The sequence below is a fragment of the Mobula hypostoma genome, chromosome 8, assembly GCF_963921235.1.
Source record: "Mobula hypostoma chromosome 8, sMobHyp1.1, whole genome shotgun sequence".
Classification (NCBI taxonomy): domain Eukaryota; kingdom Metazoa; phylum Chordata; class Chondrichthyes; order Myliobatiformes; family Myliobatidae; genus Mobula; species Mobula hypostoma.
The window spans coordinates 75410057-75433984 of NC_086104.1; the positions used below are offsets into that span (position 1 = coordinate 75410057).

Sequence of the window (23928 nt, forward strand, 5' to 3'; positions counted from 1 at the left end):
TGATGCTTTCTATTATGTTCTGTTTAACCCATTCAATATTTTAAATACTTGCTCCTTAATTACATAGACATAGAAACTGAATTAGGCCACTCAGCCCATCAGGTATGCTCTGCTATTCCATCATGACTGATTCATCATCCCTCTAAACCTCATTCTCCTGCGTTCTCCCTGTAACCTTTGACACCCTGACTAACCAAGAACCTGTCAACCTCTGCTTCAAATATACTCAATGATTTGGCCTGCACAGCCATTCATGGCAATGAATTCCACAGATTGACCACGCTCTGGCTATAGACTGTAAGATCTTAGAGTAGAATTAGGCCATTTGGCCCATCACATCTGCTCCACCATTTCATCAAGGCTGATTCAATTTTCTTCTTGGGCCCAAGCTCCTGCCTTCTCCCCCTATCCCTTCATGCCCTGAAGAAATTCCTTCTCATCTGTGTTCTAAATGCATGTTCCCGTCTTACCCCTTTCATAAATTTTTGCGTGTCAATTAGCAAAAGGTAACCAGGGAATGGATGAAGAGAATGTTATTGGCAGGGATAGGAAAATGGGTTCAAAGTTCAAAGTAAATTTATTGTCTATGTGTACTGCCCTATGATTCATTTTCTTGCAAGCATTCATCGTACGAAATACAACAATGAAAAACCACACACAAAGACTGACAGACAACTTGCAAGATTACAAACTGCAAATACACAAAATACAAATAAATAATACTTGTAACATGAGTTTCGGAGTCCCTGAAAGGAAGTACATAGGTTGTGGAATCAGTTTAATATTGAGTGATCATGTTGCTGGTCCCAGGACAGATCCTCTACAATGACACCACCAAGGACTTTAAGATTACTGTCCCATTCCACCTCCACTCCCCTAATGAGGACTGGCTCATGGACTTCTGGATTCTTCCTTCTATAGTCCTGTAGTGAGTGGGGGCTCCAGAGCATCATTACTGATTTGATCTCCAGATAAACAGGAGTAGGAGGTTTGCTGGCAGCAGAACACCAACAGGGACTATTTTAAGTTGACTGGCCTATTTTCTCCTGATAAGTTGGATGTGCATCTTAGATCAGACACGACCTGGATACCGGTTGCTCTGTCTATTGAACTGGTTAGCACTTTGGCAGATTTCATTATTTCTCTATGTCAGTATATTTGTGTACATCTCATCTGAGTGCCCCATCAGGGAAAGATGACCGAAAAATCTTAATGCACATCACTCCATGTTGTACTTGTATACATCAGGGAAGCCTAGCCTGAAAACATATGCAATGCACAAGGACAAATCATTATCCTTTCATCATGTGAAGAAAACACAGCTTGACATACTAAGAAAATAAAACTTGGAGTCCAATTTGAAAATGACAATTTTACTGTTTACATTTATACAATTAATATCCAATAGTAAAATTAAGTGTGCCATATTATCAGCACCTGACTGGCAGATTTTCTGAAATGATCCATATTATTTCTACCACAATTTTAAAACTTTTTATCCTTTTTCATTATTTCAGACAGTTTTCCTATATCACCCATTGATAATGTAGCTGAACCTCTCCTTGCTGGCTTAGCCTGGAAAAAAAAAGTGATGAATTTAGTACACAATATGTAGTACAATAATGCACAATACAGTAATCCAGCTATACTGAAAATGTATACAACTTATCAAGAAAATATACTTTTGAAATGTGAAGTAGTAGTTAGCCACAATTTCAAATTCTAAAAGATACCCAAATGATTGTTCTTATCTACATTCTATTTTGAAAAGGCTTTCAAACAAAATCTTAACTTGTTATAATCATTGCATAATTCAAGTTTCCCCATCTCCACATTAAGGGGTCTATTTTATGTAGAACCCAATTAACCTAGAAAGATGTAATTATATTGTACAACAAATACAAACAGGGCTATCTCAGTTCCAATGAATTGTAACATTAAATAAGAATGACTAAACTCACATGACCTATCCCATTACTAAGTAAATATCAACTTGGGCTTAACTGGTCAATTTCCATTCACTGGTTTTAGGCACAGCAACATAAAACTATTGCTTATATGAAATCAAGACTGATTTATACAATGCAAGGAGCAAATCAAAAGGATAACGTACAAGTTAACAATTCAAATAAAACTATTAAAATGCAGGTTCAGAATCAGGTTATTATTGACATATGCCATGAAATTTGTTGTTCTGTTGTACAAAAAGGTCAAATGCAAGATGCTGCTAAATATGGGGAAAAATAATTGTGATCTATCATGCAGTAGTTATTCATATTTTATTAGAACTTGCTACGGAAAAAAGTGGTGAGAACCTCTCAGTAAAGCCTACACGGTCACGAGCAGAATGGTCGCTTCCTGAGCCACTCTGTATCATTCCATAGATTTCAGGATTGAGGCTAGATCACTAGTTGTATTAGAGTGGAGTTTAATAAAAATTTGAAAGATCAAAGAATTGGGGGTTAAGGGAGAATGGTGCAAAAGACTTGAGGCTAGCATTGGTAAGCTATGACCATATTCAAATGACAGGGCAAGGTTAAAGAGCCAGGTGGCCTATTTCCTTGACTTGTGTAATCACACTTGTCACCCCAATCAAATGGTTACAAGTCCAACTACAGAGACTTGAATCCAGAAATCTGGGGCAAAAAAAAGGTGACATCTTTTTGAACAAATATTATATATATGATTTCCAGCTCTTCGACCTGCATTAAAAATACCACAGCTCGACAGAGACATCCCCAAGCTACAGAAGGCCTGACATAAAAATCTATTTCCCAGACTCTCTTGGGTACAGTACTCGAATCTTTTCACCAGTAAACAATGCAGAGGTCACCATATAAACAAAATACCCTCTTTTCCAAGTTCACCTTCAAATCAGGTTAAACATTACAAACCCCAAGCCACTTGCTGACAACAATTTTCTCACTGACCAGCACATCAGCACCCCCAGTAACTCCACCTGGGCTACATTCAAATGTGTCACAGTTCACTTCTGGCAACAGCTCTTATCAGTTTTGCTGATCTTCCCAATATGTTCTTTGCAAATCAATCTACAAGGGCTGTCCAGGTTAAAAAGATTTTATATTATGATATGGAGGAAATTGTCTATTTCCTACTTACAGAAAATTCTTAAGAAACATAAGAAATAGCAGGAGGAAGCCATCTGGCCTGTCGAGTCCGCTCCACCATTCAATAAGATCATGGCTGATCTGACCATGGACTCATCTCCACCTACTTGCCTTTTCCCTATAACCCTTAATTCCCCTACTATGCAAAAATCTATTCAACCTTATCTTAAATATATTTACTGAGATAGCCTCCACTGCTTCATTGGGCAGAGAATTCCACAGATTTACCACTCTTTGGGAAAAGCAGTTCCTCATCTCCATCCTAAATTTAATCCCCGAATCTTGAGGCTATGCCTCCTAGTTCTAGTCTCACCTACCAACGGATACAACTTTCCTGCCTCTAACTTATCTATCCCTTTCATAATTTTATATGTTTCTATAAGATCTCCTCTCATCCTTCTGAATTTCAGCGAGTACAGTCCCAGGTGACTTGATCTCTCCTCATAGTCTAACCCCCTCATTTCTGGAATCAACCTGGTGAACCTCCTCTGCACCACCTCCAAAGCCAGTATATCCTTCATCAAGTAAGGAGACCAGAACTGCATGCAGTACTCCAGGTGCAGCCTCACCAGTACCCTGTATAGTTGTAGCATAACCTCACTGCTCTTAAATTCAATCCCTCTAGCAATGAAGGCCAACATTCCACTTGCCTTCTTGATAGCCTGCTGCACCTACAAATCAACTTTTTGCGATTCATGCACAAGCACACCGAAGTCTCTCTGCACAGCAGCATGCTGCAATCTTTACCATTTAAATAATAATCTGATCTTCCATTTTCCCTTCCAAAGCATTTATCAACATTGTACTCCATCTGCCAGACTCTCAACCACGTACTTAACCTATCTATATCTCTCTGCAGACTCTCTGTATCCTCTGTACTATTTGCTTTTCCACTCAATTTAGTTTTATCAGCAAACTTAAATTCACTGCACTCAGTTCTCTCTTCCAGATCGTTAACGTATATCGTGAACAGTTGAGGGCCCAGCACTGACCCCAGTGGCAACCCACTTTCCACTGACTGCCAACCAGAGTAACACCCATGTATCCCAACTCTTTGCTTTCTACTGGTTAAGCAATCCTCTATCCATGCTAATACATCACCCCCAACTCGATACATCCTTAACTTATAGACAAGTCTTTCACGAACAGTTCTCAGGACCACAACCTCTACTTTGACGGGCAAGGATGTTATCTCATATGACCAGGTCATTCTTTATCAAACAATACAAAAATGCATTACCTGGTGAATGTGACATTACAATTTTTTGAGCTTCCTGTATGCAAATTAGCCACTGGGATTTATATATCAACAACGACAAAATATCAAACTACATTTCAATGAGCTTAAATGGTGGAAAAGAGGATACATTATTTTTTTAAAAAAATATAAAAGACGCTGCAATCCCTAGATATAATTCTACAATACTTTGCATGCTTCTACACAAAACCACAGAATTTTAAACCATTTAATTTTCAATATCTGTGTATATGACAATAGGACCAAATTATAGCATACACTGAAGTTTTATTCCCCCACTTAGAAAAAAAGCAAGAAATTTCCTTACCTGTGACTCATGGGGTTTCCAACCAATCATATAAAGAATTTGAAATGTTGCTGGCACAGATCCATCATCATTGCCATACATCTCTATGATGAGACAATTAAATGAGTTTAATTTGGTACAAATGCTACAAATGTTAATGTTTTACCTTAGTTAACCATCAACAACTGCTGTCACTTTGAAACAGATTGAAACTGATTTAAGAGAAAACCATCTGGAAATCTAACTGAAATAACAACACACAATATTAAGCTAAAACATAACTAGCAAATTAAGACGAGTTGGGAATCTCTGATTTTAGGACTCATCTTGCACAAGAGATAAATATATCTCTTATCTCTTTCACCAATTTCCCAGCACTTTACTTCACCCTTCTCCCTCCCAGTTTCACCTATCACCTTGTGTTTCTCCCTTCCCTCCTCTCACCTTTAAATCTATCCATCTTTTATCCCCCCCAGTCCTGTTGAAGGGTCCTGGCCCAAAACGTCAACTGTACTCTTTTACATAGATGATGCCTGGCCTGCTGAGTTCCTCCCTCATTTTCTGTGTGTTGCTTAGATTTCCAGCTTCTGCAGATTTTCTCTTGTTGTGATATCTCTACCATATTACGTTTTTCCATTTTTTCAATACTTGTTTGCACATACATGAAAACTGAAACATTTGTTGGAGAATTACTCTAGACTGCATCCAGAAAGCATTGAGCAACTGTTCAGAATTGAAATGCTTTTTCAAAAATTATCTTGGAGATAAAATATTGTGACATTTCTTTGCTCCTATTTGTAAATTTTGCCATATGTAATTGTAGGGTATCAATATTTGCATTCACTCAATTTTATTTTCAGATATTTAAAATATGACTGTTAAAGCTTTGATATGTTCCTACAGCTTTCTTCCACAAGTCATGTTTGCCCAATTTTTTTTTCTTTCACACAATTCTAAACTGGTCCCGCGCTTCAGGCCTGCTGTTTTTCCTGGCAATTTTATATTTCTCCCCTTTGAACCTAACCCCAACTTCCTTCATAAGCCATGTCTACTTATTTTTGTGCTAGATTGTGAATATTATTGAAGATTTCACAAAAGCACCATTATTGACATGAGCCATTATTTTGACAATGTCTGAGAGTCGGTCAGTGGTAATTCATTCCTATAACAAGATATGTCCTGCTTTTAATGAGCAGGCCATTGCTGGACCATTATCTGCATTGCCTGATAACCTGGAGTGTAAGGATACCAAAACAGCAAGCAAGGAGCATAGCTCATTCTTAAATGCTAAACTGCAGTATGACACCCGGAATGCTGTGTGATCCCACAGCGCTCTGTCATTTCTTGAGCATGTGGAATAAATTAAGTTGACCAGACCAGTTTCTGTAACATGGAAATGCAGGGAATGAGCATTTTCCACTTGGGATTTCTCATAAAATTATTGCAAATGCTTCAGTTTCATGTTTGGAATATTTAAACAGAGGGCATTTGCTAACATTAATAAGAAAATACTAACCATTATTTAAGCAGGAATGCTGACTTATCTGCACCTTCTTTAAACTTAGACATCTAACTCATTCCAAACAACAGGAATTCTGCAGATGCTGGAAATTCAAGCAACACACATCAAAATTGCCGGCGAACGCAGCAGGCCAGGCAGCATCTGTAGGAAGAGGTACAGTCGACATTTCAGGCCGAGACCCTTTGTCAGGACTAACTGAAGGAAGAGTTAGTAAGAGATCTGAAAGTGGGAGGGGGAGATCGAACATGATAGGAGAAGACAGGAGGGGGAGGGATGGAGCCAAGAGCTGGACAGGTGATTGGCAAAGGGGATATGAGAGGATCATGGGACAGGAGGTCCGGGGAGAAAGACAAGTGTGGGGGGGAACCCAGAGGATGGGCAAGGAGTACAGTCAGAGGGACAGAGGGAGAAAAAGGAGAGTGAGAGAAAGAATGTGTGTATAAAAATAAATAACAGATGGGGTACCAGGGGGAGGTGGGGCATTAGCGGAAGTTAGAGAAGTCGATCCCCATCCGTTATTTATTTTTATACACACATTCTTTCTCTCACTCTCCTTTTTCTCCCTCTGTCCCTCTGACTGTACCCCTTGCCCATCCTCTGGGTCCCCCCCCGTCTTTCTCCCCGACCTCCTGTCCCATGATCCTCTCATATCCCCTTTGCCAATCACCTGTCCTGCTCTTGGCTCCATCCCTCTCCCTCCTGTCGTCTTCTATCATTTTGGATCTCCCCCTCCCCCTCCCACTTTCAGATCTCTTACTAACTCTTCCTTCAGTTAGTCCTGACGAAGGGTCTCGGCCTGAAACGTCGACTGTACCTCTTCCTAGAGATGCTGCCTGGCCTGCTGCATTCACCAGCAACTTTGATGTGTGTAACTCATACCAAATATCAGATTCATTTCCAGTTTTTTTATTAACTCACCTTTGTAGATTGCTGCAGCTGCCAGCATTGTGTCCCGGTGCAACATAGGTTTTCTGGACCAAGCACAATTGCTCTCTCCCATACCTTCAGATTTAGAGATGTAAAACTATCAGGAGATTTAAAAGAAATCACATTATGTATCTAGGTTCAGATCACTGGGTTAAAAGGTTTCCTTTTGCAATTCTATAATATGAGGGTTTTATGTTTTCCTACACTCAAACAATTCACAATATTCTCCTCTTGCAATTGCCATTCGAGAATCTTCAAATATTACTGGGATAACTCGGGGATTAAAGTCCCATAAATTATCACTTTATGCTGATGATTTACTTTTATATATTTCTAATCCTGAGAAATCCATTCCTGCTGTTTTAGAGTTATTAGCACAATTTGGTTTTTTTTTCAGGTTATAAATTAAATCTTAGTAAGAGTGAACTCTTTCCGATTAATAAACATCTTCCCTTATATTATAAATTTCCATTTAAATTGATTGATAATTATTTTTCTTATCTTGGGATTAAAATTACTTGTAAATATAAAGATTTATTTAAGATTAACTTTTTACCATTAATAGACCATATTACTCAACTTTCATCTAAATGGTTTCCCTTATATTTAACTTTGATTGGTCGTATTAATGCAGTTAAGATGTTTTTTTTGCCTAAATTTTTATATGTGTTTCAGGCATTACCAATTTTTGTTCCAAAATCTTTCTTTGATAAAGTTGACTCTAAAATTTCTTCATTTATTTGGCAGAATAAGAATCCGAGACTGGGTAAAATACATTTACAGAAAGCTAAGAGAGATGGAGGTTTAGCATTACCTAACTTTAGATTCTATTATTGGGCTATTAATATTCGACATATGAAATTTTGGTTACTTGATCAGGATATACTATCTATTCCTAAATGGGTAGCATTGGAACTACAATCTGTTCAGGGTTATACACTTGGCTCTATTTTAGGCTCCTCTCTCCCTTTTGATTCGAAACGCCTTAAGCAGGTGTCTAACCCGATAGTTAAATATGCTTTGCGCATTTGGTTTCAATTCAGAAAATTTTTTGATCTTAATCAATTCGGGTTAGCGATTCCTATTTTAGGTAACATATTTTTTCCTCCCTCTTTTACGGATCGCGCTTTTCAAACTTGGAAGACTAAGGGTATTTTACGGTTTTTGGATTTATTTTTAGATGGTTCCCTTATGTCTTTTGAACAATTATCTAATAAATATAACTTATCAAGAATACATTTTTTTAGATATTTACAAGTTAGAAATTTCCTAAGTACTATACTTTCTTCCTTTCCAATGCTTCCTCCTACATATATTTTAGATTCGATAATTAACCTCAATCCATGTCAGAAAGGTGCATCGGCTATGATTTATAATATTATTATGAAACTTAGGAAAGCTCCATTTGATAAGATTAGGGTAGATTGGGAACAGGAATTGGGGCTTACCATTTCTGTGGATGATTGGGGGCAGATTTTACAATTAGTTAATACTTCCTCTATTTGTGCTAAACATTCCCTAATTCAATTTAAAGTGGTTCATAGAGCACATATGTCCAAAGATAAGTTAGCGCGTTTTTACTCGCATATTAATCCTTTTTGTGATAGATGTTCGGGGCAGATAGCCTCTTTAACTCATATGTTTTGGTCTTGCCCTACTTTGGAAACTTTTTGAAGAGATATTTTTAACATTATTTCTAAGGTATTAAATATAGATATCTCTCCTCACCCTATTACTGCTATCTTTGGACTACCTAAAATTTCTAGTAATCTTTCCCCTTCAGCCCGTAGAATGATTGCATTTCTTACTTTAATGGCGAAAAGATGTATTTTACAACATTGGAAAGAGCTTAATGCTCCAACTACCTTTTTTTGGTTCTCTCAGACGATTTTATGTTTGAATCTGGAGAAAATTAGAAGTAACCTTTATGATTCTTCATGTAAATTTGAACAGATTTGGGGACCTTTTATTCGATATTTTCATTTAATGTAATATATACCCTTGTTTTTTTTTCACTGTTTTTAATGGAGGTCGGGATTGACGACGTGATTTTAAGTTTAACTCTGTTTGGTTTCAAGTTAGCCCATTGCTTTGCTTTGCTTTTAGTTAGTTGCACGGTGGGTTTTTTTTTCTTTTTTTCTATTGATATATATAAAATTTAGTATACTATTATGTTATCTTGGTTTCTTATGTTTAAATTACATTGTTTGTAGTTTTTTTTTGGTATTGATACCTTCTGGAATTTTATTATATTTTAACATTGTATTAATGTTTATATGGCTTACCTTTTTGTATACTTATTCAATAAAAAGATTTTAAAAAAAAACAATTCACAATATTCCACTTCATTTTCTCAAAACTAAACAAATGATCCATGACGTAACTAGATTTTTTTCCTGTCAATTCACATCAAATAAAATGTACAATCTTTTCAAAATAAAATTTCATGCGATGCAATCCTTTAAAGTATATTAAACATGATACGATGTATTTCTATTGTACACTACCAAATACAAAAAACTAACCTTGCAAGTCCTCCATTAATTCAAATATTCCTGGATAGTTGACCTGGATTTCATCAATGTCCTGTGGAAAAAAATACTTATGAATCCTGCAAAGCGCTTGACAAATTTTATAGTTGTAAAATATTCCCTACTTTCCTCCCTTTTAACACTTAAGCTAAGACAATGTTCAAATTAATGAGTAGCAACACAAGTAGAAAGGGTGGTACAGCAGGCATAAGGCATGTTTGCCTTTATTGGTTGGATCATTGAGTATAACACAGCTGTGTAATACTTTAGTTATATTGCACTCGGAATACTGTGCGAAATTCCAGATGCCCATTATTAGAAAGATGTGAAGACTTTGGAAAGGATGCAGAAGGGGTTTTCCAGGATGCTGCCTGGATTAGAGGGGATGGCCTATAAAGGAGAGGTGGGACAAATGTGTTGCTTTCTATGGAGCAGAACCTAAGAGACCTGACAGAGCTGCAAGTTAATGGAAGGCATGGATAGGGTATACAGTCCAGATCTTCCGCTTCCCCCGCCACCCCACCAAAAGGAAGAAATGTCAAGTGTGGAGAACATGCACTTCAACTTAGAGGGCAAGTTTAAAGGTGATGTGTGGATCAGGTATCTGGAATGAGCTGCCCAGGAATGGTGGAAGTAGATATAATAGTGCCGTGAAGGAGGCTATTAGATAGATGTATGAATGCAGGGAACAGGAGTGTAGATCATATACAGGCAGAAGAGAATTAGTTTAATTCAACATCATATTCAGCAGAGATACTGTTGGGTGAAAGGGCTGTTCATGTGCTCTACTGTTCTGGTTATTAGAACATCAGCTGATTGTCTTTATTTCTGTATTTCATAGTAAACATGTGTTTGACTGATCTGCAGAGGTAACAGTAGGAACAAAGGTGGGCTGGCATGGCCAAGATAAAGGTGACAGAATTCCTCCATACAATCTTAAATTAGTTACACCCCTTTAACTTTCATGAACATGAGCATTAAATAAGTAAATTTTACAAGGAATTAATCATGTCAATTGATACTTTGTATAATGGCATAACATTAACATGATAATTAATAGAGGGCTCAAATTTCATTTATTCTCCCCACTATTCTTATTAATGTAAACTACAAATAATTTAAAAAAGTTATTTGCCTTACCACAGTTAGCATATTGAATCCTGCTTGTTCCAAGAGATTCCCGAGGTCTGTCACAGCAGTAAATGGTGATACATGAGGTGCAAATCCTCCTTCACGTTCCAGTTCTGCTAGTTGTAGAGAACAACGAAGTTCATACAAAGTTTCCCCTCCCATCATGGCACCAATGAAAACTCCATCTGGTTTCAAGGAAAAATGAATCTAGAGAAGATGATAACCATTGTTAGCAGAACAGTCAGTATTCACCAAAAATTACTGGTCAGTCAACCTATTTGTTTGTGCACATCCTAAAACTATTTTGCTTAAGTGACAGTTCTGAGATATTTAGAAGCAAAAACATCTCAAATGGTTTAAAATATTAAAACCAATGATCAATATTGCAGCTCTAATCTCCTTTTACTCAGGACCATCTTGCTAATAGCTTAAAGTCTTAATTTTAAAATATAAATTTTTCAAGAATATTTATTTTCAGCCCCAATCCAAAGCACTATTTGTGCATGAACTGATGGAGGTAGCGGCAATTAACCAGTTTGATTATTTAAATAATTTTATTTAGTTTGTTTTTGAATGTCATAAAAATCAGCATGTATGAATACCCATTTATTTTCCTTGTCCAAATACTATGACTTCCCTGAGAAATTTCCTGAGAATGATTTTCCATTACAAATTAGAATTGACAGTTTCAGTTGAATTGACAGTCCATTCCTCTCTTATAATGCACAGATTTTCAACCTCTTATGAACTCCTGAGGTTTGGCCGGAGATAAGACCAACTTTTACACTGTTACTTGACAAATGCAAAAATATTCCCTTCCGGGGGTCTAAAACAATCTCATTTTGATATTATGTTGTTGAACTTCCAAAATATTTCCAATGGAATATTTTATCTAGTTGTACTCTTCTTCCCATTCCTCAGGTGCTTACAGGGACCCACATGCATTTTCAATATCACAAAGTAGCTGCATGTTTCTGCTACCACCCCATTCCCAAGTATTGTTTCTAAATATAGAGTGTTATGTACCCCTAGGGGTCATATTTTAATAGACTATACCTTTAGAGGGGGGGGGAGGGGGGAGAGAGAGAGAGAGAGAGAGAGAGAGAGAGAGAGAAGCGAAGACTGCTTTGAGAGGGTGTTATGGTTTCTCTGCAGCATGTTTACACTTTTACAAAGACACTGTCAGCTTCTGTGTTCTTACAGAGAGAGAAGGGAGGAGCTACTTGATGGACAGCTGGTGTTCAGCATGGTGAGATAAATAGGTCAGTGGTTTTGGACACTGGATGAGCTCTGTGTGCCCACAGAAAGGTGGGGGTTTGGAGGATCGGTCAGGCGGATCAATCAGTGACTCTCAGAGTGTGGAAAAGGTGTGACCGGTGGGGAGTTATTAGTGTGTCCAACTCTCGCCTGGGTTGATAATTCCACCACAGAAGTACGGTCCCCTTGATTGTGGTCGCATTCGGTGACTTCTAAAGGATTTCAGAGGACAACGGGAAGATCGACAGCATCAGCTCACCTGAAGACTCAAACCTCTCTCTCTCCATCACTACTCAACTCAATACCATGAACTGAACTTTACTTATCACCGTTAAGACTGTATCCAATTACACCTAGGCTTGAAGGTTGGTTTCTATATTTCCACACTTATATACATAAAATCCATGCTAACCTGTTTGATATATCTGAATTTATATTACTGTATTGCGTAGTTACTAATAAATAGTATTAGGTAATAGCAATACCAGACTCCAAGGTGTTTTCTATTTCTGCTGGTTCTTTAACCCGTCACGGGGTACGTGACAAGAGTATATGTAAATACTCACCAATATGTTTAATGGTTTGTTGAACAATTCGTAAATATATTTAAAAGTTTGCTTTTTTGATTGAACTTGTTTTGCTTGCTTTTCCAACTTAACTTCATTTTGTCCCAATCCCTCTTCATCATTAAGATCCAATTTCTTCATGAACAAATGTAATCACTTCTATCTTAATAGGTTGGTTTAAGCTATTTCTGCATTACAAATTCCAGTGTTTTCCTTTCTTCCCTCCACAACCACATAAATCTGAAATCCTGGAAATATTTGGAACTCTAAAGATCTATCAAGAGGTCATAATAACTTGGCTTTTCTTCAGCATGATTTTCATCTAACTTGCTGGCACAGGTAGTTCTGTTATTACATGCATTTCCTTAAGGTGAATTGGATATAACCAAACTAGAGAAACTGACAAGCACGAAAGAAGCTACCAGTCTTGAGGGAAAAATGTTTACATGTACACTAGAAATTCTGCAGATGCTGCAAATCCAAAGCAATACATACAAAATGCTGAAGGAACTCAGAAGGTCAGGCAACACCTATGGAAATGAATACAGTTGACGTTTCAGGCCCAGAAAGGGGAAAGATGCCAGAATAAAAATGTGGGCGCAGGAGAAGGAGGATAGCTAGAAGGTGATCGGTGAAGCCAGGTGGGTAGGAAAGGTAAAGGGCTGGAGAGGAAGGAGTCTGATAGGAGAGGAGAGTGAACTATAAGAGGAAGGGTCAGAAGAGGGGACCTGGGGGAGGTGAGAGGCAATGAGAAGAGTTAAGGGGACAGAGTGGGGAATAGAAGGACAGGGGAGGGGGAGAAAATATATATTTTTTAAAGCAGAAGGAGGAATCAATATTCATATTAGGTTGGAGGCTATCCATACGGACTACCAGGTGTTGCTCCTCTACCCTGAGCATGGCCTCAAGGAGGTGGCCATGCAGCACCATGTCCAAACTAGAAATGGAATCGGAATTAAAATGCTTGGCCACCGGGAAGTTCTTCTATTGTCAGATGGAGCAGAGGTGTTCGAGGAAGCAGTTGCTAATTTACGATGGGTCTCACCAATCGCATGGGGGGCACCGTACATAATAGATGACCCCAGCAGTTTCACAGGTGAAGACTGTTTGGTGCCCTCAATGGAAGTGAGGAAGAAGGTGAATGGACAGGTGTAGCAGTCTGACTGCTTGCAGGGATAAGTGCCAAGTGGGAGATTCATGAGGAAGGATGAATGGACAAGGGAATTATGGAGGGAGCAATTTGTGAAGAAAGTGGAGGGAGAGAGGGAGGAAGGAAGTAAAGGTATGTTTGGAGGTAGGATCCCTTTGGAGATGGTGGAAGTTGCAGAGGATGAAGTATTGGATGCAGAGGCTCACAGGGTGGTAGGTAAGGACAAGAGGAATTCTATCACTATTAAAGCAACAGGAAGATAGGTAAGTGCAGAAGTTTGGGAATCAGAGGTGATGCAGGTGACAGCAGCATCAATAGTGGAGGAAGGGAAACCTTGTTCTTTGAAGAATGAGATCATCTGATATCCTGGAAAGGAAAGCTACATCCTGTTCCTTCATCTCTTCTGAGAAAAGCGAATAGCTTTTTATAAAACAAAAACAGGTGGGAAGAGGTATACTCAAGATAACCATGGTAATCGGTAGATTTACAAAAGATGTCAGTCGACAGGCTGTCTCCAGATATGGAGACAGGGAAATCAAGAAAGGGAGGGTAAGTGTCAGAAATGGACCAAGTGTATTTTAGGACAGGATGGAAGCTGGAGGCAAGGTTGATGAAATTGATGAGCTCAGCATGGGTGCATGAGGCAGTGCAAATGCAGTCTTCAATGTACCAGAGGAAAAGTTGGGGAGCATTACTGGGGAAGGCTTGGAACATGGACTGTTCTACTCACCAATGCCTTTTTATCTCTCTTCAGCTCCTCCCAGGCTACCTTGCAGGTCTCTAGAGCCCTGTCTGATCCTTGCTTCCAAAAGCTAAAGTAAGCTTCTTTCTTCCTTTTGATCAGATGTTCACATTCCTTGTCATCCATGTTTCCTTACCCAACCATCCTTTCCCTATTTCAATGGAAAAAATTTATCCAGAACCCCATGCAAGCGCTCCTTAAGCAACCATATTTCTGTTGTACATTTCCGACTCCATCCATTCCCAATTAATGCTCTCCAGTTCCTAATAACATCATTCTCCCTCCCCCAATTAAATACTTTCTCATACCATCAGCTCCTATCCCTCTCCAAGGCTATAATAAATGTCAGAGAGTTATGGTCACTATGTCTGAAATAATCTCCCACCAAAAGGTCTGACACCTGACCTGGCTCATTACCTAGCACCAGATCCAGTATGGCCTCTCTTCTAGTCAGCCTGACCAAATATTGAGTCAGGACTCCTTCTTGAGTTTCCCCCATCCAAACATTTTGTATGTGGGAGATGCCAAACAATATTAAGGAAGTTGAAGTTCCCCATGACAACAACCCTGTTATTTTTGCTCCCCCTTTCCAAAATCTGCCTCCTGATTTGTTCCTCAGTGTCTCTGCTGCTATTGGCAGAGGGGGTCTATAGAATACTTCCAAAAGAGTGATTGCTCCCTTCCTGTTTCTGATATCCACCCAAACTGACTCAATAGACAATCCATCCACAAAATCCTCCCCTTATGCAGCTGTGATACTATCCCTGACCAGCAATGCCACTCCCCCACCTCTTTTACCTTCCTCCTTGTCCCTTTTGAAACATCTAAACCCCAAAACGTCCAGCAGCCTTCCCTGCTCTTATGACAACCAAGACTCTGAAATGCCCACATCGTAGTTAAATGTACTGACACATGCTCCAAGTTCATCACCTTTGTTCCTGACACTTCTTGTATCCCACTTCAATCTATCCCATTGACTCTAATTTTGCAATATCTTCTACCTATCCTTCCTCACAGATTCTCTACACACATATACTTGTATTCATCTACCTGTACACCAATTGTTCCACCCTCTGCCCAATCACTCTGTTTCCCAACCCCAGCCAAACTAGTTTAAACCCTCCCCAACAGCTCTAGCAAACCTGCCTGCAAGGACGTTGATCCCCCTCCAGTTCAGGTGAAACCTGTCCTTTCTGTACAGGTTGTACCTTCCCCGGAAGAGATCCCAATGATTTACAAATCTGAAACCCTGCCCCCGGCACCAATTCTTCAGTCACAAATTCATCCGCCAGATCACCTAATCTTACCATCAGTAGCACATGGCACAGACAGCAATCCAGAGATTGCTACCCTTGAGGTCCCACTTTTTAACTTCCTACCTCGCTTCCGATATTCTCTCTTCAGGACCTCATCCCTTTTCCAACCTATATCGTCATGCACCAAACTTCCGGCTCCTTACCTTCCCCCTTTTAGAATTCTGTGAACTCAATCCAAGACATCCCTAACCCTAGCACCTGGGAGGCAACATACAACTCAGGTGCCTCTTTCATGTCCGCAGAATATCCTATCTACCCGACTAAAAATTATTGAATTATTTGTAAAAATGAACTACATGGAAAATATGCCTGTATCTTCAGCCTTTGTTTATAAATATGGTAATGTGCCTCAGCACATATAAAATAAAGCATCTGAGGCATCACTGTACAGCACACTTTATAAACCACTTACTTTTAAACTACTCATTTGGAATTGTGGTAAAAGCATTCTCACCTGTTTGAAAGCTCCTGGGAGGTCATTCACCCAATGCAAGCTAAAAATGAAAGAGGAAATTTTAATTATTTTAGAGCATTAAGTTATTAAAGATAAAATTTAATTTTAAATCTTACAGAAAAAAACTATTTTTGCAAAATTCAAATAAAATCACATTCCACTCTCAGGAGACATTATTTATATATAATTTTGTGGCCATAATTCTTCTATCAAAAATGGTTCCTTACTCACATACCTTAAGCTGCTAAGAATGAGATCAAATGTATTTTCTTGAAAGGGAAGGAACTCTTCATCTGCTATGACACGATAAGTGGGAATTTCAGTCTCAACTGGGCATTTCTGTAAAGGAATACTTAAAGCAATAAAGCTCTAAAAGTTTAGCTGCTTAAGAGGTACTGTTGTCACTTAACCAGTGCATAAAAGGAACATTTCTACATTTATAAATACAATGTGCTTTCTCCTTCCCAGACCTTATTCTATTATTTTATGCTCCAATCTATTTCAAGACAAATACAGCTCTGAAATTGCTTCTACTGGATGTACAATGGACAAAATGTTCTCTTGCTCTCCAGCTTTATTCACTACTCATTTGAGGAGGGGTGGGGAAGAAACACCACTCTCCATTTTGGGTCTCCAGATAAAGACAAGTGTGACAGGAATAAAACTGGAGATGCAATTCTTATACCACTATAGAAAACACTAGTATAGCAATACATTTATCAGTGGGAAATCATTTGCTATAAGGTAATGTACCTATGTTTTAAGATGTACATATTCAAAAGGAAAGCAGATTTAAACAATTCTATTGCAAGCAATGCTAAAAACTGTATGCTTCACATTATTCCATAAAGCTTTGTTAATTCTTTTAAATTACATCTTAATTTTATATAAACTGATAATTGCAAAGGCTAAGCATGCACATTTATAACTAATAGGCTACTCTTGAATGAAGGTAATGAATTGCAAAGAAATCCCACTGTGAATTTACCAAAACATTCCCTGCAGTATCTATTTGATAGAGTTTGTGAACTGTATCCTGTAACAACAGAAAAAAGATGAAATCATATTAACCAACTACTTTCAAACAGGTTCCAAAATATTCATTCAAATATCTTTAAATGAAGATGTTTAATAAAAGCTTCTATTTTAAAGCAATTAAACACAAGAAAGTCTGCAGATGCAAGAAATCCAAAGCAACACACACAAAATGCTGGAGGAACTCAAGAAATGAATATGCAGTCAATGTTTCAGCCTGACCTTCTGAGTTCCTCCTGCATGTATGTTACTGTAAAAGGATTGTCAGCTTTTGTTCAACTTCCTTCATCACATAGCAAATAAAGGTGTTAAATTTTATACATCAAGCTACCTAGATTTTACTTCATTGCTGTTTTGTTACTTTTCAATGATGCTGCAAGCTTTTCCATTTCATCTCCTAACTTCAGGAGTATTACCACCAATACAACAGAAATGTAAGCAGTGTACAAATACGTCAAGATGCAAAATCAAAAGTACAGTGTTTGAAGAGACAGGAATATCTCACTGACTTTAGTTTTAATCCAAGATTAAGTTTACAGTATTACAGATACTATGCTTTGCAATATCCTCCATCACAATATACAAAACATACTCAAAGGGAATTAAAACTGTCAATTTGTAGTGGATTTATGCCCAAAAGCAAACAGGTTGAGATTTCCAATTTAACATATTTTTTTTCCCCAATCAGTTGAAACACCAAGTCTTAGATATGAAACTCAGCCTCGACTGAGCATGAAAACTGATTTTTTGAAACCATTTTGCCAACCTCTGAGCAATTACCTTGGTTAGATATCCTGCTATATAGCCTTTACCACATCCAATATCCAGTGCAACTGGGAAAGTCCTAAAGAAAAGAGAAGTCATATCTTAATAAAATTTCATACACATTTTTGAACTATATTCCTTTAACATTGTGGGAAAAGATTATGAAATATAGGTGGTCTGCAATTAAAGACAAAAATGTAACACAGCAGACTCAAACTTACCTGACAATATCCAAAACTCTGTCCACAACTCTGCTTCCAACCTGTAAATTGCAAAATTGTGATATAGATCATTTGCAAAGCTGAATAATTATATCTAAAAATGTAAAAATATGATTTGTTTTACAACAGGTTAGCCAAAATCTCATTCAATGGTAGAACAAGCTAAGTTACAGTTGTGCTTGTTCTCAGCAGTATGTATCCAAGATAATGCACACTTAAGTCGAAAAAGGGAATTCAGTTTGGCCCCCAAAATGTCTTATTATTTATTCCCGCCAGAAACATTGAGCTGTGGACTCAACCAGATAAGTTATGGCTGTTCCCAGAGTGGTATTACGTACAAAACATTATTACAGGGACCTACAGACATTACTTTGACACCATGATCAACATAATACATGCACGAGAACCTCAGCCTATACTGGAAACTAGAAAAAAGCAGTCTGCGGAATTTAACAGTGAAATCAGCAGCTTTATTGAAAACTTGAAATTATTAATAAATACAAGATACAGATGTTCTTTGGTTACAATAACTAAATTATATCGTAAAGACACTCAGCAAGAAATGGTCCTGCAATCATGAATGGTATTCTTGCCCATTAATGTTTACTTATAAACAAATCACTGCTTGCTACTTCTTGACAAGATAATGAACAGAGTTTACAACACCTACAGTTAAGTACAATTTTTTTCATGATGTATTAAGGAGGCAACTCTGGACGAGAATTTTCTAAATAGAAAAGAGCTAGATCAAGCAATTAATGTGCAAATATCAATGCTTCTAATCTAGAAAATATTTTAATTAAAATTAGTATTAAATCTAAAATATTTCAGTATTTTAAATATTCCAAATGTTTCCTTATCCAAAACTAAATTTGCATTTACAATTTTTTTAATGATTTCTTTTAAAAACAAGTATCTAAAGTTCCAAAAATCTGAAGCCCTCCCTCCTGCACCATCTCCTTAGCCACATGTTAAACTGCATTAGTTTCCCTTTCCTGGCCTCACCAGCATGTGATATGGGTAGATTACAACCCTGGAGGTCCTGTCCTTAACTTAGCACCTAACTCCATGAACTCACTTTGCAGGACCTCATCACCTTTCCTACCCATGTCATTAATACCGATATGAACCACATCCACTGGCTGCTCACCCTCCCACTTGAGAATGCCGTGGATTTGATCCAAAATATACCTGACTCTGGCATGCAGGAGGCAACGTACCATCGGAAAACTCATTCTCCTGAAAAGAACCTCCTACCAGTTGCCCTAACTATTGAATCCACATCACTACAGTTCGCCTTTTCTCCCCTCTTCCCTTCTGAGCCACAGAGCCAGACTCAGTGCTACAGGCCTGACCACTATGGCTTTTCTCTATAAGATCATCTATCCCACCCTCTCTGCAACAGTATCCAAAGCAATAAATTTGTTATTAAGGAAAACAACCACAGCAGTACTCTGCTTTGGCTGTCTTTCCCCTTTCCCCCACTTGATGGTTATCCAGTTAGCCGTGTCCTGCACCTTGGGTGTAAATACCTCAGCCCAACCGCCCCCCCCCCCAGTCTCTCAAATGATCGAAAGTTCAAAGTAAATTTTATTATCACCGTATGTGACCCTAGGATGCATTTTCTTGTAGGCATTCTCAATGAATCTATAGAAGAATAACCAGAACAGAATCAGTGAAAGACTGCCTTACTGGAGCATTCAACCAGAATACAGAAGATCACAAACGGTGCAAATACAAAAAGAGGAAATAATAATAAAAAAAATAAATAAGCAATAAATATTGAGAACATGAGATAAAGAGTTCTTGAAAGCGAGTTCATTGGTTATGGGAACATTTCAATGATGAGATAAGTGAAGTTGAGTAAAGTTATCCCCTTCAGTTCCAGATACTGATGGTTGAGGGGTAGTAACTGTTCCTGAACCTGGTGGGGTGACTCCTGAGGCTCTTGTACCTTCTTCCTGACGGCAGCAACGAGAAATGAGCATGTCTTGGGTGGTGGGGGTCACTGTTCTCAGATGCTGCTTTCATATAGATGTGTTCAATGGTTGGGAGGGCTTTACTGGTGATGGACTGGGCCATATCCACTACTTTTTGTACAATTTTCTGTTAAAGGGCATTGGTTTTTCCATACCAGGCTGTGATACAGCCAGTCAATATATTCTCCACTACACTTCCATAGAAGTTTGTCAAAGCTTTAAATGTCATACCGAATCTCCACAAACTCCTCAGGACTAACCCTCCCCACCACTGATTCTCCAATTAGGATTGGCTCATGGACCCCTGGTTTCCTCCTCCTGAACTGAATAATCAGCTCCTTGGTCTTGCTGACATTACAACACAACTCAGCCAGATTTTCAATCTGCCTCCTATATGCTGATTTGCCACAACATTTGATTTGGCCTATGACAATTGTGTCATCAAGAAACTTGAATATGGCAGCGGAGCTGTGCTTAGCCACACAGTTATTCGTGTAAAGCAAGTAGAGCAGGGGGCTAAGCACATAGCCTTGTGTTGCACCTATGCTGGTGGAGATCATGGAGGAGATGTTGCAGCCAATCTGAACTGACTTGGGTCTGCAAGTGAGGATATAGAGGATCCAATTGCACAAGGAGGTATTGAGGCCAAGGTCTTGGAACTTACTGATTAGTTTTGAGGGGATGATGGTATTTAATGCTGAACTGTAGTCAATAGAGCATCCTGATGTATGCACCTTTGCTGTCCAGATGTTCCAGGGTTGAATGATGAGCCAATGAGATGGCATCTGCTGTGGACCTGTTGCTTTGGTAGGCAAATTGGAGCTGATCTAAGTCGCTTCTCAGACAGTAGTTGATGTTTCATCACCAACCTCTCAAAACACTTGGTCATTATGGACGCAAATGCTGCAGGATGATAGTCACTGAGGTAGATCACCATGCTCTTGGGCACAGGTGTAATTGGAGCCTGCTTGAATCAGGTGGGTACCACACACTGCCAAATCAAGAGGTTAAAGATCTCAGTGCACACACTTGCCAGGTGATCAACACTGGTCTCAGGTCTTTAGTTCAAGTCCAGCACTCCATCTGGGCTGGGTACTTTTCATGGGTTCTCCCTCCTGGCTGCCTGCACTTCAGCTTCAGAGAATGAATGTGGGCATTTGTGACAGTTCCTCCATGTTTTGATGGTCAATGTGAGCATAAAAGGCATTGAGCTCATCTGGAACCAGAGCTCTGTTGTCTCCCATGTCACCTGATTTAACTTTCTAAGAGGCGATCATATTCAAGCTCAGCCACTGATGTTGAGCATCCTTCATTGATTCGACTTTGGTCCAGAATCGTTACTTCACCCATGAGATGCCTTTCCAGAGATTGTACCTGGACCTCCTGTCACCAGACTTGATTGCCTCTGATGTGGCTCTCAGTAGTTTGTGGATCTCATAGTTCATCCAGGGCTTCCAAATGGGGAAGCCTCAATGATTTTGTGAGGACACACTCACCAACAACTGTTTTGATAAAATCCATTACAACCTCTGTGTTGTCCTAATCTCTGGAGCTTTGCTCTTTAGTCCCTGCCTGTATGCAAGCAGGAAAAGGACAGCCAAGTGATCAGATTTCCCAAAGTGCGGCCTGGGCATGGAACGGTAAGCACTCCTTATCTTAAGTGGTCTAGTGTATTGGGACCTCTGATGGTAATTGGGCAGTTTTCTTCAAACGAGCCTGACTTAAGTCTCTGACTATGATTTGAAATGTGTCGAGATGGACTGTTTCTTGCTTGCAGACGGCATCATGCAGTACCTCAAGCACTTAATTATAGTCAGCCACTGGCGGCATGTAAACAGCAGTCAGGATCACAGATGAGAACACCCTAGGTAAATAGAATGTACGGCATTTGATCCTGAGTTCATCCAGCTTCAGCTCCAATTCCTGAGTAGTTAGCATAATGCTTTACAGTGGCAGCAGCCTGGGTTCACTTTCTGCCACTGACGTTTTCCCTCTGACTACATGGGTTTCCTCCAGGTGCTCCAGTTTCCTCCCACAGTCCCAAGATATACCAGTTGGTAGGTTAATTGCCCTGTGAATAGGCTAGGAGTAAATCGGCGGATTGCTGTGCGGCGTGGTTCCAAGGGCCAGAAGGGCCTATTCCACACTGTATCTCAATAAATTAATCAATACAGTCTGTAAGAGGCTACAGTTGGATGCATACCTTGCAGCTGTAGTGATCAGGGACACTGGAGGTCCCCCTGTCTTCCCACATTTCAGAGGAGTATTCCACTATCCTGCCTAACATCCTAACCGTGCAATAAAAATAAAAAATTAAATTTAAATCTACCTATAGCCTTCACCTCTCCTCGCCAAAGCCTGAACTCCTCACTCTAACACTGACCCACTCACAAAATATCCGAAATTAAGAGGCATAAATTCTTGTAACCCAAGTCAGGAATACAAAAATAAGGTGAATGATGCAAAACAGGAGAGAGAAGGCCATTTAGTTTGGGGGAATAGGACTTGAGATTTTGTCAAAGGGGAAGGGGGTGCGGCAGAAGAGAATAAAATATCAATGAAAGATTTAACAGAAATACAAGCACTGCAGAAGCTGGAGTTCCAAAATAAATACGGTGAACTCCAGAACCAAGCAGCATTGTGAAGTTGAAAAGAGTTAACATTAGAAAATCTTCATAATGGCTTTTAGTTCTGGTGAAAGATTGCTAATCCAAACTTTTTTTCTCACCTTCATCTACGTTCTCTCCATTGCAACTCCTTACGTCCACCCAGTATTGATACTATCAGATTTGCCTAATTTTAATTCATATCCTTTGCATCCACAATATAATGTTGGTGTCAAGGATAGTGATGACGAGCAAACACAGATTGGGTGACTTTAATCTGTGGTTTAGACATAGAAATAGTGCATAGACTAATCAATAATATAATGAAAAAAATTAAACAACTTAGAAGCCCAAAATCCTCACAGAGAGGTAACACAGGGCACAGGAAGCACCCTAAAAGACAAGGCGTCATTGACCTTCAAATCTCTATTTTCTCCCTTCAAAGGCACCACTTGACCTGCTGACAAAGTGTGTGATTCTTTTATTTGAAAACACCTTTTGGACATTATAAAACAATTACAACCTAAAGACCATTGGATAGAAAGGAGTGGGCGCAGCCCCTCACCTCTTCTCTCAGGTAATCACACTGCCTGTTCTCGTCCATTGATACTGCCCAATTCTTCTGTCGCCGCTTCATTCGTCGGTCGAACACGTTCATCGAGCTCCTTGTTCTCGAGGCCACATTCCGCCGGCAGCTCGTCCAGGGCAGCGAGACCTCAAGCCGTTGGTGACTACCCAGCAACCGGAGAACGGCGAAAGCCACCCGCAACCCCCCGCTCATCCCTTCACAACTCCGGCATCAGCGGAGCGCCGCTCCCGCGCATGCGCTCTCCCAACCTCCTCCCGGGCGCCTCCGACTCCACCACACATAACACGGGGAATATGCCCCTTCTAATTAAAGTGTGTTCGGGAGTAAACATCCAACCCGGGTCGTTAATTGAACACGGTTAAATTTGGTCCATTTTATTCGTGTCGTTCATAATTTACGGCGCACTGCGTGCATTTTCCTGTTGAAGGCTGAGCACCGAAGCCGCTCTGCATCCTCCCCCATTCG

At 39.3% G+C, this 23928-nt stretch overlaps 1 protein-coding gene across 3 annotated transcripts; it reads right to left on the bottom strand.

The window, feature by feature from the left end:
• Nucleotides 1-574: 574 nt before the first annotated feature.
• On the bottom strand, nt 575-23697 carry ndufaf5 (NADH:ubiquinone oxidoreductase complex assembly factor 5). 3 transcript variants are annotated; one of them, XM_063056137.1, is made up of 11 exons: nt 23440-23697; nt 18290-18330; nt 18084-18147; nt 17257-17304; nt 16504-16607; nt 16269-16308; nt 10793-10990; nt 9647-9707; nt 7113-7196; nt 4694-4776; nt 578-1575 (listed from the first exon to the last, which is right to left on the bottom strand). In XM_063056137.1, exons 1-11 carry the CDS (start codon nt 23653-23655, stop codon nt 1486-1488), a joined length of 1029 nt encoding a protein of 342 aa, XP_062912207.1. In that variant the 5' UTR covers nt 23656-23697; the 3' UTR covers nt 578-1485. The 3 variants fall into 3 exon arrangements, with proteins under 3 accessions (XP_062912208.1, XP_062912209.1, XP_062912207.1); XM_063056138.1 differs by lacking the exon at nt 17257-17304 and having other exon boundaries at nt 575-1575; XM_063056139.1 differs by lacking the exon at nt 17257-17304 and having other exon boundaries at nt 575-1575; nt 16504-16637; nt 18066-18147.
• Between the last annotated feature and the right edge of the window lie 231 nt (nt 23698-23928).

Excerpts from the sequence above, each read along its gene's own strand:
- ndufaf5 (XM_063056139.1), bottom strand. The coding sequence starts at position 23,655 with ATGAGCGGGGGGTTGCGGGTGGCTTTCGCCGTTCTCCGGTTGCTGGGT. Across the intron at positions 10,991-16,268 it reads TCCCAGGAGCTTTCAAACAG|ATTCATTTTTCCTTGAAACC; the intron begins GTGAGAATGCTT and ends CATCTTCTCTAG. Across the intron at positions 7,197-9,646 it reads ATTAATGGAGGACTTGCAAG|GTATGGGAGAGAGCAATTGT; the intron begins GTTAGTTTTTTG and ends CTAAATCTGAAG.